Source organism: Rhinichthys klamathensis, unplaced genomic scaffold (assembly GCF_029890125.1).
Source record: "Rhinichthys klamathensis goyatoka isolate OS25496 unplaced genomic scaffold, OSU_Roscu_1.1 h1tg000036l_1, whole genome shotgun sequence".
NCBI classification, from domain to species: domain Eukaryota; kingdom Metazoa; phylum Chordata; class Actinopteri; order Cypriniformes; family Leuciscidae; genus Rhinichthys; species Rhinichthys klamathensis.
This window is the reverse complement of record NW_026606584.1, coordinates 9,888,494-9,908,291: the sequence shown is the minus strand read 5'-3', so window position 1 is coordinate 9,908,291 and position 19,798 is coordinate 9,888,494. Positions and strand designations below refer to the sequence as shown.

The 19,798-nt window shown below is 38.3% G+C and overlaps 2 protein-coding genes across 2 annotated transcripts in view; both read right to left on the bottom strand.

Moving 5' to 3' along the window:
• espnla (espin like a) overlaps positions 1-6,583 on the bottom strand; it is a 34,734-nt gene extending 28,151 nt beyond the window's left edge. The window contains exons 1-2 of the mRNA XM_056246303.1: positions 5,499-6,583; positions 2,367-2,557 (exon numbers count right to left, since the gene is read on the bottom strand). Of these exons, the coding sequence (XP_056102278.1) occupies positions 2,367-2,557; positions 5,499-5,792 (485 nt within the window). The 5' untranslated portion in view covers positions 5,793-6,583. The remainder of the gene's footprint in view (positions 1-2,366; positions 2,558-5,498) is intronic.
• Positions 6,584-8,450: 1,867 nt separating this feature from the next.
• scly (selenocysteine lyase) lies at positions 8,451-19,421 on the bottom strand. The gene is made up of 13 exons (XM_056246302.1): positions 19,314-19,421; positions 18,751-18,866; positions 18,535-18,644; positions 18,131-18,231; positions 14,466-14,649; positions 14,122-14,249; positions 13,693-13,854; positions 13,499-13,605; positions 13,341-13,377; positions 12,987-13,070; positions 10,019-10,121; positions 9,610-9,685; positions 8,451-8,714 (listed from the first exon to the last, which is right to left on the bottom strand). Exons 2-13 carry the CDS (start codon positions 18,861-18,863, stop codon positions 8,561-8,563), a joined length of 1,359 nt encoding a protein of 452 aa, XP_056102277.1. The 5' UTR covers positions 18,864-18,866; positions 19,314-19,421; the 3' UTR covers positions 8,451-8,560.
• Positions 19,422-19,798: the final 377 nt, after the last annotated feature.

The following is a 19,798-nucleotide window of genomic DNA, read 5'->3' as shown; positions in this document are numbered from 1 at the left end:
GTATTATAGGGACTTTCCATAGAAGTATTGATTTTTATATTGTACAAACTGTATTCTATCCCCTAATCCTAACCAATGTCCATTCCGTCCCGTATTCCACCATGAGAAATCTGGTCACCCTAATTAATTAACTATAAATTAATAGTTTGCAAATTATTTGTAAATACTTTATTACAGTATACTTTTTATAAATTGTTACCAAAATGGAAATAGTATATTCTTGGAAAACATACTCTAATAATCTTTGTTTTATTTGCTTATAAATATTATTTGTTTTATTTGCTTATAAATATATATTTTTAATGATTTATATTTCCAAATTAATTGAGTGGTTTAGTCCAAAGAGACTCGATCACTTTATATGATGAACATATTGAATTTAGGCTTTTATTCACATATAATTAATCAACTCACACATCAGTTGTGGTAAATGGAAGCTCATGCATGTTCGCTTGACGTGCGAGAACCAATGAGGTTCATTCTCGTGTTACGCAGAACGTTTGAACTTCGGCAATAACCAATGAGGTTCATTTTGTGTGTTACGAAGCACCTTTGAGCTTCAGCAAGAGCCAATGAGATTCATTCTTGAGTGTTACACAGCACATTTCAATATGGTGGAAAATCAATGCCAATAATAACCGAACGATCATTCCCCACGCTCTCGCGCTTGATCTGCTCTCGCCTGCTGCTTTTTGCTCGCTCAAACAGTTTAATTTTTGGCAGTCGACGGGCGGGACTTACTGTTTTAATAACCTCGAATGTCATTGGTTACTTCCCCTTTCCCGGAAGTCAGTTGTGATTGGACGCCTGTCCAATGACCCGTAATTCACTTGACTTGAGACATGAGACATCACTTAATTTGTTTTATTTATTGTGGTTTATTAATTTGTAATGTGATTTAATGCATTGCTAATATAGAATAGATTCTTCCCAGATACTTTATTAACAGGAAGTCTTACTAGTGATTGCATTGTGTTGTTAAGAGATATTTACAGACTGCAATGACGCATATCCATGGTTATTAGCATTGTAAATGAACCCACATTTTTATACATTTTTACGTAATATAAGTGGTTCATTATGTTTTCTATTAAATGTAAATGGGGTTCTGGGTTGGCGCGTAAGGGGAAGTAACCAATGACATTCGAGGTTATTAAAACAGTAAGTCCTGCCCCTCGACTGTCAAAAATAAAACTGTTCGAGCGAGCAGAAGCAGCAGGCGAGAACAGATCAAGCGCGAGAGCGTGGGGAATGATCATGCGCGTGTGATGGCTTGTATTGTGTGCAGAGGAGATGTCATGCGGGCACGCGGTTTTTGAATGAGCTCGCGAGTTCCCGTTTCCTCACGTGTAGATCTGTTATCCTCTCGCGGAAGTCATTTACCGCGCATGCCAGCAGTTGTGCGCTCGGTTATTATTGGCATTGATTTTCCGCCATAATTTCAGCTTTCCGCAAGAACCAATGAGGTTCATTCTTGAGTGTTACGCAGCACGTTTAAGCTTCCGCAAGAGGTTTGTTCTCGTAAGTCAAGCAGGTTCAGTTGAGCTTCTGTTTATGTTCGCTGATGTGAATAAAAGCCTAAATTCAATCTGTTCATAATATAAAGTGATAGTGTATCTTCAGAAAATTTGGACTAAACCGCTCAATTCCTATGGATTAGTTTTACGATCTCTTTATGAACTTTTTGAAGAGTCAAAGTGGTAGTTGCATAGCTGTCAATGGAGGGACAGAAATCGCTCAGATTTAAAAAATAAAAAAATAAAAAAATTGTGTTCCGAAGATGAACGAAAGTCTACTTGTATGGAAAAACACGAGGGTGAATAATTAATGACAGAATTTTCATTTTTGTGTGAACTATCCCTTTAAGCCTAGTCGCAGACTAAAATGCATATTTGAGCTGTTTTAACATGTTTATAAAAGCTACTTAAATGTCCTAATTGAACTAAGGCCTAATCCTGGCTTAATCTAAGCCCTGTCTGTGAAACCAGGCCATAATCATATAAAGAAATTATAAAAGGTAGCTGTTGAAAACATTACTGAGTAGCTTTTTTGGCACATGCTGTTCCAATTATACGTGGCTGAGCTTTGAAACGTGTAGATGGCTCTGTGCAGTCAATACATGAATAAACAACACATCACCATATTGAACCAAAATGTCTATCTACTTCAGATAAATGTTAAGCTGTGCTTACAAAAAGTAATTGGATCTGTTTTTAAAAATACACTCATTGTACTCAAATAACTCAAGACGTGTGACCCACAAGATTAGTGACCCAAAACAATTTGTCACATGCTTCTTTTCATCCACCTCTGCCACATGAGATTTATCTCTTTCATTAGTACGTGTCTGAGTTGTAACACTGTACCCTGGAGCTTGACCAATCATCAGCTTCAAACAGGTGAGGTCACCCTTTGCTGCAGCATAGTGAGCAGGAAGAGCACCGCAGTTTGTTTCTACTTCTGCTCCATCCCCATGAGATAACAGCCAGTGGACAGCTTCCACCTTCCCGAACCGAGCAGCGAGATGGAGCGGAGTGGCCCCACCAGAATCCTGATCCTGAATACAAACAAACAAATAAGAATAGTCATAAACAACAGTTCTTTATTAAATTACTTTCTTTGTTGCACACCAAAAGTTCCATTTCCTACAATGACTGTTCTGAACAGATGTTTATACTATATATGTATTTATAATATATGCATTGCCCTATTAATTTATATAAAATAAATAAAAATACATTAAACATACCATTTACAGTATACATACAATGAGTTCTATACGCCTCTTTTATGGTGTTAATTTGTGTTCATTTTGATCTTTTTTTAGCAGCATAATGTAAAACATGTCAGGGTGAGACACGTGTCCTGATAGCATATTGAAGAAAAAGCATTAAGACGAAAAATAATTACATTCTTGAAAAGAAATCCAGGATATGATATCATAGAAAGCACCCATGCAGAACCTCATGATTGCGTCAATAAGTCATAAAACCTTTTTATGAGGTCAAATGTAATATTTATGAATTAACAATTCACAATATTGTCAATTTTATTTCTTTTGAATTTTTTAAAAATATTTTGATATATTAATGATTAAGATGCGTATTCAAAATCTAAAGAATTTTTTTATCACTTTTTACTTGGTTACACCACATGACATTTTTAGAGACAAAAGAGTTCAAGAGTTCTCTGCAAAGAGTTCATTTCTAAAACCTTGCCATGCATGTTTTAAACCAGATTTTTATCCTCAGTTCATTTGACGATTACGTCAGTTTGTGATAACCTAAACTTACCACACTACAGATAGATTTAACAGTTTGCCTAAGCAGGAGGAAACTAAAGGAAAAATTATGAATATTACATGCTATTATTTTTGAATGTGAAAAGTGACAATACAAATAATATAAAACTATGCTACCATTGAGTTCATAATAACCTGAAAGAACATTCAGTTTGATAGAGGTCATCTCATGATGTCATCATAAAATCCATTTGACTAAATCTGCTGCTGCTGACACATGGGGACATCACTCCTCTATTCCACCAATGTGATCAAATTAGTGTAGCCATCTTTATTTAATCAGACCAAGGAAATGTTCATTAATAATTCAACCCTGTACAACTTTGACCTCACCGTGGCAAGTACAGGCTTAAAAAAAACTCTGATGAACTCCAAGCAAGACCACCAACCTGGAATATTGTTATCACTTTAGTTCGTGATAACAAGGCACTTAAAACATCTACTTTAATACAACACAGCTGGCCATAAATTAGATCAAGAGGTTGCCGATGTTAAAAGCGCTGGTTTGCATTAGCGTGAGAACAGGCGGTGTGTGTGTGTGTGTGTCTCGGAGGAACAGTATGGCCATGTTCTCCCCTGGTAAACAAATAGCATTAACGGTTAGATTGAGCCCCCTCTAACCCATCTGGTCATGATTACAGTGGTCATGCAATACTACTGAGCAAAGAGTAAACAGAGCAAGGGAAAGTGATGTAATCACACCATTCACACCGTTCTACAGTTCCTGAACCGGGAGAACTACTTATGTAAGGTGCTATATTTGGAGCAGACCATTGCTTACCAATAATATTCTTGCTTTCCATGTGAACACACAATGCGCTGTGAAAGTTATATTTCTCGGATTTTTTGGTTGGTGGTTTGCATCACACACAAAGTTGTTCATACAATACGGCAAGTCCGGGATGTATTTCATTAGCAGGAATGGGCGTTATTGACCTCATCTATGGATAAATATCATAACTGTGCTGTCAGGCATTTCATTAAAGGGATAGTTCACCCAAAAATGAAAACTATTTCACTCACCCTCAAGTTGTTTTAAATCTGTGTTGTGTTGGCTTCTGTGGAACAATAACATTCAAAAGTTTTGGGGAGGGTAACATTTTTTCAACTACCGGTAAGTCTCTTGCGATCACTAATGTTGCATTTAATTGATCAAAATACAGTACACTCTAATCCTGTGAAAAATTATTACAATTTGTTTAAACAAAACTGTTTTCTATTTACTATATTTTAAAATTGAATTTATTCATGTGATGGCAAAGCTGAATTTTAAGAAGCAATTACTTTAGTCTTCAGTGTCACATGATCCTTTAGAAATCCTAATATTGTGTGCAATATTCACATATTCTGAAAATATACCCATATGATGATGTGAGAATCAGGCCAAAATTAACAATCTTTTTATTTATGTGATATGGGCATATTGAAATTTAGTGCAATGCAATTAGTAACAGAAGAAACATGAGAACCGGTGCTTTTTGGCATCATTCATATTAAACCAGGATTGGTGAAACTTAATGCTTCATATTTGAATACGCATGAAAGTGAAAGATTTTAAAGTAGCAGAGAGGAAAAGACTATCAGGCTTTTTGCACTATATCCTATTATACTTTGTGCGAATACATTTGCATCTCAGAGTAATATACAGTAAGCAACAACATATTCAGAGCATATTAATAACAATAAAAATGGTTGCTGCCTTATTGGGACCTTATTATTCCCACTATTAAATACCCAGTAGGCATTTTATTTCCTAGTCTCTGATATGCAATGAGCAAAGGGAGAAGAATGGGACAGTAAGTCGTCAGACTCGAACTCGGGTTAGTTGTGTCAAGATCTAAATCCACTGCTCTAACTCTCCATGCCACTGTCCCAGCTACCAGTCTTGTTTCTTTTGGAATTTTGTCTGGTGGGTGGAGCTAGTGTAAAAATAACAATATAGTACAATACAGGCTATTTAAAAACTTGGAATTATCGCACACAAGTCATATTTGGACTACTTATATTGTGTTTTGTTGTCATTTTTGAAGCTTAAAAATCTCTGGACACAATCTAGTTTGATTGCATGGAAAAGAACAGCATGAACATTTTCCTAACATCACCTTTTGTGACCTACAGAAGAAATAAAAATCACCCATTTAAAAAGCAACCCTCGATCCAACTCTGTCCGCACTACAGGATTACACTCTCCACTCACCTTAACATTGCATCTTGCAACCTGTACAAGCCACTTTAGTTCCCGGGTGTGACCTGTAGCTGCGGCATCATGGACAGGTGTGGCTCCATTTAGGGCCTTTGCGTCAGCCGGCAGCCCAGCTTCTGTCACCAGAAAGCAAAGGCAGTCCAGCTGACCACAGCGTGCAGCATGGTGCACCAGTCCCGCCCCCTGAGCATCCGCAATGGCGTCGTTTAGACATCCAGTTTCGGCGAGCTCCCTGAGGGCCCGTAGGTCTCCCTCGCGGGCTGCGGCGATGGCCTTTTGGAGCACCATGTCAACCCTGCCTCTCTGCACCTGCGCTGACCGCCTATGACTGGATTCGGAGGGTGTCTAGGGCAACTCAACCTACCCCCCGCGGCACACATGCACACACACACACAGGGGAAGCCGACACCTAAACGTCTGCCAGCTGGTGGGGTTGGGTGAGCGGAGGCGAGCAGCAGGTCTGGCCCGGTGAGCTGTAAAGGTAATGAAAGACGTCACAATCCACCGGTGCTCTGCATGGCCCGGCCGTTGCCTTTGTGCTCGCTTACCAACCTGCTCAAGGTTGCCCTCTCTTCTGGCAGCAGACACAAGAGTAATGAGAGAACTGGCCTCTGAAGACCTACTAAAACGTGTGTGACTGGTGTGCATGCATGTGATTAGAGATTACAGTGAGCCTCACTTTCACGTGTTAAAAATTCATTTCTGTCTGAATGGCCAAGAGTGTGTCTGGAAAGACAACAAGGGATTAGAATGGGGCAGTTTGGTTAGAGCATATGAACTTTAATGATTCAGTGTCAGGTTAGATCAGATCAGCACTGAGACGTTTAAAGAGAGTCCATTTAGCTCATTTAATAATGCTGTTGCAGCTTTGTTGCACTGGTAACAGATATCTCGTCTCATTCTGAACGTGCACGCTCCGTCACATTCCAAAGTAACTAAGTGCAGCCGCCAAGTTACAATGAACAGGTCTTTGTCTCTCCCTGAAAAATAGGGTATGAACATCTACAACATAATTAGAACTATTTTGTACATCTATCTTTTTACACATCAGTCAAATTATGAAACCGTAAAAAAAAAAAAAAAAACATCACAGTGTAAACATCACAATATAATATTAGACTGACCCCTAAATACCTAAACCAAATACTTAAGATGGTTTGGAACTATTCGTTGGCAAAAAATACAATATAGTTTCTAACATGTAACATACTTAATACAAACTTCTTGTTTCGTTATTTATCTTGTATAAAAAATTAAATATCCCACTTGCAATTGTGCGGATATTCTAAAAAAAAAATAAAAAAAAACTTGTTTGTGTGATATTGCTTAACTATATCATAAATATAAAAGACAAAAAAAATTTTTTTTTACCCCATATTTTGAATATTGGGGACATTGTAACTGCATTCTAATAGGCTACAACAAGCAGTGAATAGTGTGGACTCAAGTTGTGCTTTTGTTTGGTTTATGCAAAGTGAGTGACATACTCAATGTCAGCTCCCACATTGCTAAAATAACAATTACAATATATTATCGTAGAAGATACATATAGCACACCCCAATATACAAGCTTTAAAAACTAAAAATAAAGTTTAAAAACTATTTCTCAGCTACAGTAAATTCCCTGCAGTTCCATATATCAAATGTTTTAAAGCTAGGGTATACGATTTCAAAGATTGTTCATTATTAATATCCTCGTTTAGATGCTGGTTATGGTTATATAGTACAATCCTAACAATAGGAATAGAAAAAAGAATGAAAAAAATCCATTCACTCTATTGGCTGTACAGCCGCAGAGAAGTTGACCAATGTAAGCTGTCCATGTAAGCTGTCCGGCCGGACAGCTTACATTGGTCAACTGCTCTCATCCAATCACCAGCTCCACTTGAAACTCCGCCTGGCGCTCGCGTCTCCACCGCACCCGCCCCCCTCCTGCGACATGAAATTGCGCTAAGCAGCTGACAGTCTATGGTAGCTAGCTAAGTAGCATATCAGCAATGAAAAAAAAAAAAAAAAAAAAAAAAAAGACAGCAGCAAGCGTCCCCTGCTTGCCCCTACAGTAAAGTTAGGACGAAAGAGAAAGTCATTAGAGGAACGAGCAGAGATAAAAAAAAAATGTGAAGAACGCCGAACTTTGAGTAGGATAAATATACGGTCCACCATTGACCGTTAGAGGAAGCTTCAGGAAGATCTGGGACTGAAGACCGACGCTGACACGGCTGACTTTTTGTTGAGCAGGTAAACATTTATTTATACTTTTATGGTGTGACGTGTTACATAAATAGCTTTTTATCAGTTTGACAACTTGCTCATGCTGTCGGTCGGCATTGGAATGTTAGCCGTTTAGCATCGCCTATCACGGGTCAAAGTAATTATATTTCTTGAAGTCCTTGAATATATTTCAGTAGGCCTAGCGGGTTTCTGTTCGAGCCGATCGAAATTTGAACAAGATGCGCTGTGTGCTGCAATAACAATTACTGAAAACCTTAGCAATACTAGTAGGATTATACTAATGGTGGTGGAGAGTTTAGAACATTTCATGTGTTGCTAATCTTGCGTTGACGTGAACTCAAACGTGACATTGAATTGTTGATGAAGCAACTAAGTTCAAGTGTCTAAAGGCAATTTTACATATGATGTGTCATTAGCGAGGTCATTAGATTGAACATTACATGAACTGACATTACATCTCAGTTCCGATGTTTACTACCGGTGATCACAGCTTGACTGAGTGACGTAGTTCAGTTCGTTTCCCGGTGGGAGGGATCAGGTAGCACAGAGGGGAGGGGTGTGTGTGGAGGGGCGGGATGCGTTTTTAAAAAATTCAGGCTTTCTCGACTGATTTTCAAAATCGTATACCATAGCTTTAACCAAATAAGATTTAGATCAAATATAATATTCCGTTAAATAAATAGTTTGTAGATCCATATAGTGCAACCTGAAGACCCTAAAACCTGAATCCTATACTTATGACACTATCGAATTAGTGCAAAGCCACATAGCTGTAGACTAAATAAACCATTGTGCAACATCCACACCTCAGGGAACAAATGGTGCTAGTTCATTCGCTCCAGTTGCTCTACAGTGTCTCTCAGATCCTCCACGACAATGTCCACATCTTCACGGGAGGTACTTCTACCCACACTAATCCTCAGAGCGTTGGTAGCCACATCATACGGAATCCCACAGCTTAGAAGAATATGGGAAGGTCTAAGGAATTGAGAACACAACAAAATTTCCATAAAAAGGATTAAGCGAAAGATTTTTTTTAAATCTTATGAAACGTATGAACACATCAAGGTTTATTCAGACTAAAGGCCCAGATATACTTCACTTTCCACGTTCTAGTGAACCATTGTCTTTGTGCGCTCTAATCACTTAAACATTTAAACATGAACCCTTTGAGCCATCAATATACTTTTTTAAAGAAAATATTTAACAATGAAAGCATGAAATTCGCTTTGAAGGTTTGCTTTATACTGTATATGTAGTAATGTGTAGGACATGCTAGCCTACCAGATTAAACACCGTCCACACCAAGAACGATAAATAAAACAATAATATAACCATAAAGTTTGAAAAATCACTCCAACTCTAAGGTGAAGTCCACACCATAATTACAATGATAACGGCAAAGAGAAAAGATGTCGAATTCACTTTCAGTACTACTTTCTTCCAGCTGATGAATGATAAATACATTAAAAGCCAATGAAAAACCATCTGACTTGCAGGATAGTTGTGTGCTGAAATTATGTTCACAGAACTTACATGAAGAGTGTTTGGAATAAACCACATTATCGCCGATGATGTGGACACTAATATAGTTATCATTATAGTTATTGTTCTTAGTGTAAACAGGCCTTAAGAGGTGAGCTTGTTAACCATAAGAAGCTGAAAACCATGTTTAAACATTTGTATCGTTGGTTATATCTTGTAATATACAATTTAAAATATATTATTTTAAATGGTTAAGCTTTATTTTAGGATTTAAGAGCACATCCATAAACATTTTTATGTTTGACAAAACTGGAGAAAACACTGTCCTTATACAAAAATCAACTGATATTGACCCCAAACATTTTCATTGTAAGTACAGATGACTTACTGGTCTCCTCTGTCTGAGTGGCAGGCAGCACCCACACTGGCCAACAACCTCCTACAGGTGGACAGCACTCTACGCCCTACAGCAGGGGGGAAGAATCTTATCAATTATTCACAAGAGCTCTTGTGTTTTACAAATCTGCAGGGTCAAGACCTGACCTACTTCTGACCAATACACATGTGAAAAAAAAAACATCACTGATGTTATGGAAAATGGAGCCACTGTAATTGCATGTCAGTTAATCAAACTTGAATATATCATGTCTGTGATGAATCTTTATGAATGTTTAATGTACATGTGCACTATAAATGTAGGTGACATTTTGAACCTATACATATCAGGAGGTATAATCATATATAATTATGTACTGTGAAAGACAAATTATGAGGCTAGAAAATGGCCATCTACACACCTTGAAGTCCTCTTCCCAGAATGGAAACATTGCATGTGTTGGGCAAAATGCCTGATCCAGACAAATGGCTGTTAAAGTGAATCTTATCTTTTCCAAAGACAGCCTGAAAAATTTGAATACAATAAAAATAAGAAAAAATAAATGAAATATAATATATATATATATATATATATATACCTGAATATATCTACATACTGTATATACAGTCAAACCAAAAATTATTCAGACACCAGATATCATTTTTGATTTTATTTACTAGTGGGTGCAGGACACTATAGTTCATTTATGTAAGTGAGGATAGAAAAAAAGTAAATGTGACATATTATACCGAAAAATTCTTCATACAGTGGACTACCAGTAAAATGTATAAGAATTTGGGACCACAAATTATTCAGACACTTTAACCTGGCCATGTTTTTGGTTTTTGGACTGGTTGCCCACTGAAGCTAAGCAGGGTTGAGCATGGTCAGTACCTGGATATGAGACCTCCTAGGGAAAACTAGGTTGCTACCAGAGGAGGTCTTAGTGAGGCCAGCAGGGGGTGCTCACCCTGTGGTCTGTGTGGGTCCTAACGCCCCAGTAAAGTGATGGGGACACTATATTGTCAAAGAACACCGTCCTTCGGATGAGACGTTAAACCGAGGTCCTGACTTTCTTTGGTCATTAAAAATCCCAGGATGTCCTTCGGAAAAAGAGTAGGGGTTTAACCCGGCATCCTTGCCAAATTTGCCCATTGGCCTCTTCCGATCATGGCCTCCTAATCATCCTCATATGGCTTCATCACTCTGTCTCCTCTCCACCAATAAGCTGGTGTGTGGTGGGCATTCTGGCGCAATATGGCTGCCGTCGCATCATCCAGGTGGATGCTGCACATTGGTGGTGGTGGTTGAGGAGATTCCCCCCTTCTAGTTTTTGCCCCCATTTTTAATGAGCTGAACTCGAAGATCTAAGACTTTTTCTATGTACACAAAAGGCCTATTTCTCTCAAATATTGTTCACAAATCTGTGTTAGTGAGCACTTATCCTTTGCCGAGATAATCCATCCACCTCACAGGTGTGGCATATCAAGATGCTGATTAGACAGCATGATTATTGCACAGGTGTGCCTTAGGCTGGCCACAATAAAAGGCTACTCTAAAATGTGCGGTTTTATCACACAGCACAATGCCACAGATGTCGCAAGTTTTGAGGGAGCGTGCAATTGGCATGCTGACTGCAGGAATGTCCACCAGAGCTGTTGCCCGTGAATTGAATGTTCATTTCTCTACCATAAGCCGTCTCCAAAGGCGTTTCAGAGAATTTGGCAGTACATCCAACCAGCCTCACAACCGCAGACCACGTGTAACCACACCAGCCCAGGACCTCCACATCCAGCATCTTCACCTCCAAGATCATCTGAGACCAGCCACCAGGACAGCTGCTGCAACAAGCACTTTGCACAACCAAAGAATTTCAGCACAAACGGTCAGAAACCATCTCAGGGAAGCTCATCTGCATGCTCGTCGTCCTCATCTGGGTCTCGACCTAACTGCAGTTCGTCGTCGTAACCGACTTGAGTGGGCAAATGCTCACATTCAATGGCGTCCGGCACTTTGGAGAGGTGTTCTCTTCACGGATGAATCACAGTTTTCACTGTACAGGGCAGATGGCAGACAGCGTGTATGGCGTTGTGTGGGTGAGTGGTTTGCTGATGTCAACGTTGTGGATCAAGTGGTCCATGGTGGCGGTGGGGTTAGGGTATGGGCAGGCATATGCTATGGACAACGAACACAGGTGCATTTTATTGATGGCATTTTGAATGCACAGAGATACCGTGACGAGATCCTGAGGCCCATTGTTGTGCCATTCATCCACGACCATCACCTCATGTTGCAGCATGATAATGCACGGACCCACGTTGCAAGGATCTGTACACAATTCCTGGAAGCTGAAAACATCACAGTTCTTGCATGGCCTGCATACTCACCGGACATGTCACCCATTGAGCATGTTTGGGATGCTCTGGATCGGCGTATACGACAGTGTGTTCCAGGTCCTGCCAATATCCAGCAACTTTGCACACTCATTGAAGAGGAGTGGACCAACAGTCCACAGGCCACAATCAACAACCTGATAAACTCTATGCGAAGGAGATGTGTTGCACTTCGGAACCCCACGGAAAATGGGGGCAAAAACAAAAGTGTTGCGCTTATAATTTTGTTCAGTGTATTTGAGTACCTAGAAAAGCGCTATATGAATGTAACAAATTATTATTATTATGTTTTGCTGAAGTGTTTTTTCTTTCATTGCTAATGCGACCTTTTTACACCACAGACTATTCAACCTAATTCATTTGTGAGACAGTCTAACAGAAGGATGGCCAAAACTAGTGAAATATCAACTGATTTGATAACTCTGAGCTCTTGTCATATTGTATAACCATTTTCGAAACTATAGCGAATAAACTGTGATAATGTGAGAAATGTTGAAAGTGTCTGAATAAATTTAGGTTTGACTGTATATACACTCACCAATAATATGTATATATAAACGTTTATGTTTGATGCGATTCATCAGTGCTGTCAAATCAATTAATTGCAATTAATCACATCTAACATAAAAGTTTGTAAATATATGCGTGCACGTATACATAGAGCTGTCAATAGATTACATTTTTAATCTCATCCTCATTTATCTTGTTTTAATAAATAATAGAAAACCATTATTTTAAATTGTAATACGATTTCACTATTACTGTTTTTTCTGTATTTTTGATCAAATAAATGCAGCCTTGATGAGCATAAGAGACTTCTTTCAAAAATGTTAAAAATAGTAATCTTTCCAAACTTTTGACCTGTACTGTATACACACACACACAAACTGTTATGTCAGATGCGATTAATTGATTTGAAAGCACTAATACTTATACTAAAGTAATATCCACTAAAATATTTGTACCAGTCATCTATAAAGCAGAAATAAGACTTACAAGCAGCTTCTGCTCTAGATAACATCGGATATCCAGGAAATGGGCTTCATACTCTACTAGATTTAAGCTTACCAATTCGGCAGCCTTTACCCAAAAAAAAAAAAAAAGATTTAATTTTTTTTTTTCACATGTACACACAGCAAACTTTATACTGAAAATAAACAAATAAAATAAATGAATACATAAATAAATACAATGAGTTAAATATGTTACATGTACAAACACAATCAACCAAGTACTGGAAATAAATAATAAATTGATGAATGAATGAATTAATAAATGAATGAATGAATAAGGATATGATATATATATATATATATATATATATATATATATATATATAGTGGGTTTTACCTTTCCCAGGCCTGCTATCATTGCTGTGTTCTCAGTTCTGAGAAATAAAGAGATAACCACAGTATTGATTTCAGAGTTGGTAACATACTTATTTTAATTCCGTTCAATAATTCATCACCCATACATGAAACCACATCCCACAATAAACCATGTCATACCCTGGCCTGAAGTTGCGCTCTTGTCCTCCTCCAAAAAGCAGAGGGTAAACAGGGGCTGTGGTTCCAGGATCATTCGCGAACAAAGCACCAATTCGAGGGCCATAAAACTGGAACACACCATCAACAGGATTGTGATCTCTAATTTTCTTCGCTTAGAGAGAGATGAGATATCAACAGCGTCTCTTGTTACTTACCTTGTGTCCTACAATGGTAATGTAGTCTACTCCTAGCTCATGTGCATCCACTCGTATCTTTCCGATAGCCTGGGCTGCATCAGTGTGCAGGAGGATTCTGGGAGCTGATGTAGCCCTCTGTTTGTTTACATCCTTCACCCTCTGACAAATATCCTTAATTGGCTGTTGAAGGGAGAATTTCATCAGTTACTCTGAGTGCTTATGCTAAATCATGGCAGAAAAGAAAAAAAACTACAGTATTATTTTCATTAGCACAGCAAAACTTAACTGGCCATACTACATCTACAATGTAAGTTACTCTTTAACATAATGTTTATAAAAAACTTCACACTCACAATAAAGCCTTGTCCCAATGGCCAAAACAAAGCCACGTTATATTGTTTAACTATGAAATAGTTTGACACACTGCTGTCAGGGCAACACGCTCACCATAATGATGCCTGTCTCATTATTGGCCAGCATGATCGACACTAAGCAAGTGGTGGGACGAATCGCTGCAATGACATCCTCAACCTCTACCCGTGCCGTCACCTTGGAAACGGGCACAAATGTGACATCTACAACGAGAATCCAATAAGGTCCAATCAGAGCACAAATATCTTGCGTTCATTCATATTCATATTTTAATACAGATAGCAATAGACGTATTTTGGATGCAATATTCTCAGTTATAGTAGTACATTGTGGTAATGTCCACTTCCTCAAGCTAAACCTTTAGAGAACGAAGTCTCCATTTGAAGTTTTAGACCAAAAGTCCAGTCCTGCTAACTAACCTGCTTTGCCCTCTTTTAGCAAGTGTTTAGCTGTGAGTTTGATGGAGTCATGCTCCACATTAGAGATGATAATATGAGGTAAGGAGCCTCTTCCATTCAGCTGCTGGCTGTTCATGCCTCCCTCTGCAGAAGTCTTGCTCTTCCTGAAGTGCTCCACAGCTGTGTGAAATACCAGATTATTGGCCTGAAAGTCCAGGAGAAAAAGAGAGCTAAATAAAGATAAAGTGGAATCATTTCTTCTGAATAACTGAATTTTTTTCAAGTATTCAACGCACCTCTCAACACAAGCGCCAAGCATCATTAGGACTACTACAAGAAGCGTTACGGATAGTGTTTCAATTGTAAAGGCTTGTTCACACCAACACGAATGTTCGGTCCGGATTTTCATGTGATTTGTCAGCAGAAAAAGAATCAACACCAAATACAGAGTACAGTTAAAAAAAAAAAAGGAGTACAGAGACTAGAGCCGATTCCAGATTCTTCCTCTGTTATTAAAAGGTTAAATGAGTAGTTCACTTTCAAATAAAAATTAGCCCATGATTTACTCACCCTCAAGCCATCCTAGGTGTATATGACTTTCTTCATTCACACGAATACAATCGGAGTTATATTAAAAAATATTTTTTATAATGCAGTGGATTGCAACCAACAGATTGAAGCTAAAAAAAATGTGCATTCATCCACCGTAAACGAACTCCAAACGGCTCCTGTGGGTTAATAAAGGCCTTCTGAAGCAAAATGGTGAGTTTGTGTAAGAAAAATATTAATATTTAAAACTTTATAAAGTAAAATAACTAGCTTCCGGCCAAACGAACATAAGGATTCCACTTAAGATATTTACGCTACGCCATGACGCACTAATCTACATCTGACGTCATAAGTTTTGTAAGTTGCGCATTAGGGGCTAGTGATGGGCGATACTGCAAATTTCTGTATCGATCCGATACCAAGTAAATACAGGGCCAGTATCGCCGATATCGATACCGATACCTTTTTATTTTAAAAGCATGCATTTGAACTTGTATGCACTTTCCTGTGTGTCATGATTTATGAGGTGAATGCATTATAATATCCTAAATCTGAACACTTTTTCATGACTACTAGGCCTAAATATTTTGTGATTTGTGCTTTCAACTCCCCTTTAATTAGTCAGTGACTTTTACAAAACTACCCTAATTATAGTACTAGCCTACTAGTACTAGCCTACTGTTCAAAAGTTTGGGGTCTGTAAGATTTTTATTTCTCTTAGTAAAAACTGGAATATTACAATTTAACAATTTAACATAGGCTATCTGTTTTCTATGCCATAGTAAACTGTAATTTATTCATGTGATCAAAGGTGAATTTTCGGCATCATTACTCCAGTCATGATGATAATTCATTTTAATATGCTGATTTGCTGCTCAGGAAACATTTCTTATTATTATCAATGTTGAAAACAGTTTCATATTTTGTTGGAAACCATGATACATTTTATGCAGAATTATTTGATGAACAAAGTTGAAAGAACAGCATTTATATGAAGTAGATTTTTTTTAACAGTGTAAAACCCTTGACTGTCGCTTTTGATCAATTTAATGCATCGATCCTTGTTGAATAAAAATATTAATTTCATAAAAAAGACCTTACTGACATCAACATTTTAAACCGTTATGTACAGTTTTGGTTTGTTTATTGCGAAATAACTCCCGATTATTTCTCTGTCATCTAAGCAAGGCTTCGTTTCCCAAACGCACTGGGCCTGTGAGCTCAGCGAAGCACCAGCATCGAACGCTCTCTGTGATTGATTGGTTTCGTCTTGTGTACAGATGACTAGGAGAAAAGGTTCTATCCTACACAATTACCCGCTAACATTCGCTTATTTTTCCACTTAGAAGCTTATTTTACGCACTGAGTGAATTGCGTGCTAAATTAATACAAAATTACTGGTAAAAAAAATACACATTTGGATCGATATTTTTATGTGAGGACTGAGGATCGATCCTTTTCGATACCACGTCAGTATCGAAGTATCGATACTTCAGGATCGATCCGCCCATCACTATAGGGGCAAGTAGACTGCGTATGGACGTTTGGTCAGAAGCTAGAATTTCACTTTGTTACGTGTTAAATATTAATATTTTTCTTACACAAACTCATCGTTTTGCTTCAGAAGGCCTTTATGAACCCCCCGGAGCTGCGTGAAGTTGTTTATGACAGATGGACGCAGATTTTTGAGCTTCAATCTGTTGGTTGCAATCACTGCCATTATAAAGCTTGGAAGAGCCAGGATATTTTTTTAATATAACTCTGATTGTATTCGTCTGAAAGAAGAAAGTCATATTCTTCTAAGATGGCTTGAAGATGAGTAAATCATGGGCTAATTTTCATTTTAAAGTGAACTAATCCTTTAAGGCAAAAGTATACTTTTTTTTTTTTTTTTTTGCCCAAAGTATACTTCTGCCGTCCACGCAGTGTCCGCGTGACGTCATTTTCATCATCAGGAGGGTTCGGGGACGTCCGTACACCCCGTCCGAGTGCAGCCCAATGGGCTCTATGCACTGCGATATTTCCGGTGAAGGTCTAAGGATGCTGGATTACTTCCGCCGATCGTAGAGTCCAATGCTATACCGAGAATTTATATTGGTTTTTATACTCTATTGCTATACTAAAGAAACGTTAGTCACAAAAACAGACAAAACAGACACCCCTCATTTTGTTTATGCTTCTTTGTTTATTATATTAAATAAACATAATTATATATAAAATTACATCTAAACGTATTAAAGTTTCGTTTCAAAGACGAGAGGACAGTAAATTTTGAAGACTCTGCCATAATCCCGTTTTCCTCGGTTTTCCTCCGCTTTAAATCTCCCCAACCGGAAACGCATGAGCATCCTTGCATCAAACGCGGAAGTTATGCGTGCATATAGCCCATTTTTGAGACCGCGCGAACTGTGCGCATACAACGGCGCATGCGCAAGAAAGACAGACGAGACAGAGGAGTCCACTAGGTGGGAATACGCAATTGTTCTGCGCATGTGTCGAACTCGACCATCCGCGGTTGAGTATACCTTGAAAGCTGTGCGGACACGACACATGAGTCCGGATGTGGACATTAAAGCCATTCCCGGGCGATGGAAGTAAATTAGAACACCTCTCCTTGTCACTTGTCCCACTGATGGCATGCAAATGTTTGTGTTGGTCTATAATAGATAATGTAGATAATATTCGTTTTGGTGTGAACAGGCAATTACTGTACTAAATTAATACATTACATGCATTAATCAAGTACAACTACAAATGAGTGACAACACAAGTTATTTATTATAAAGGAACCAACGATATCAAAGGTGCAGTCACATTAATAAAATTGATGCTCACGTGAGACTCCCGATCACGGAGATTCATATTGAAATGACTGGACTTTGCCTACGAAATTTCGCCATGCAACTGTAAATGTGACCGCACCTGTATCGGGTCTAGAACAGAGCTACAACAGAAGTGAAATTGCAGAAAAAAAGATTCATTAAAAAGAATTTTTACTCACTATAATTATTGATTTCATGAAATGTGAATTACCCATATGAAACAGCTTGAACAGGCCTTCAATATTGTGCTAGCAAAAAGAAGGAAAGAAGAACATTTGCTAAATTCTGTTTGAACTGTGCTCTTAAAACCCTCACCTCAGTTCCTCCTGAAGTAAAAATAATGTCTGCTGCTTTTCCACCAACCATCCTTGCAATGGTGTCTCTGGAATGGTAAATGATGTCTCTGGCATTCAGACCTATTGGTGGAAAACTATATGAGCATGTGTTTAAGGGATAGTTCTCCGCCAAAAATGACAATTCTGTCATCATTTACAAACCCTCATTTCATTCCAAACCCGTTGGACTTTCTTTCTTTCGAGAAATGTATCAGTGTTTTTGCCCATATAATGGAAGTAAATGGAAATCCACAGAGGTTTAGAAACATGTGAGTGTGAGTAAATGATGACATAATTTTAATTTGTGGGTGGAGGACTATCCCTTTAAATGTGATATGTCAGTGGTCGAGGTCTGCCATACATCTATCTTTGAGAGCCTCATACCTGGTAGGTAGTTACTGCTGGGATTTCCCCATGCATCAGTTAAAGCATCAGTAACAACCTTGATCACCTCTGGATCGACTGGTGTGGTGGCGTTGTAATCCATGTATATTCTGCAGCAGACAAATCTGTTTTACAAACTACATTCTGGAGCATGTGGCGTATCGAATGCGAATGACTTCATGTCCAGTCTAGGACTAATATTGGCATATTCATTACCTGTCTGGCCCATCAGCCACACCATGATGATCCAGGTCAGATGTACAATGATGTGTTAAGGTTCCCCATAAATTATGATCCAGGATGACAGGGGTATCAATCTTCTCAGCCATTATCTGGATTACATTGGTAGATAAAAGGACAAAATACTGTACATCAGTCTAAACATGCATGGCAATAAAAACCTGCTTTAAAAGTATGACCACTAACGACAAAAACAGTAATACGGGTCATGCCATAACAAGGCTTGTTGGATCACACATCACATCACATAAAGTTTTTTTTTTTCTTGGACAAGCCATGGTTGTAAATACAAGGTTGACATTTAATCTAAATTAAGTTTCATGCAACACAATGTCGCAATAAAATCGCGCAAGTCATTTATTGCACTTTGATTCATACTGTGTAGATGATTGACTGCTGGTCGAGTCACATTACTGTAACGTATGTTGTCTAGCATGACAGTGCTACTTAAACTGCCTTTATAGTCGCTTTACAAGAACCGTCGCTGAGATAAACTGATAAACCCGATGAACCTATTTAATTATATAGCATTTACTGACCTTTTATTCTTAAGCGTATGTCCTCCTGACTCCTGTCAATGATTCACGGTTAAACTGGTGATACGGCAGATCGAAGCACGTTGTACTTTGAACCGGAAACGCACTCCTCTCTAGACGGGTGCTGTTTCTCTACTACAGCGAAGGCTGGTTCATGAAATATTAATCAGATCGTGCTGACGTTAACGTTACATGGTAAACATTAAAGGGCGTCCCGTCGTGTAGGCTAACGTTAGTAGTAGTAGCTAGTAGTAATAATAATAAGCCAAGCCTTATTGTTCGTGGCACGTCACGTTATTAATATTCATGAACTATAAGCCTTCGTCGTAGTAACGTTAACATTTTGTTCATTAGATTTGAGGCAAGACAGAATGGCAAACCGTTTTAACATTTAAGTTTCTTTAAAAAACATAGTAGGCTACCGAATAAACACTAATACCTAAAGAATAACTGGTACTTATGGAATAGATAGCTAAAAAATTGTAGTA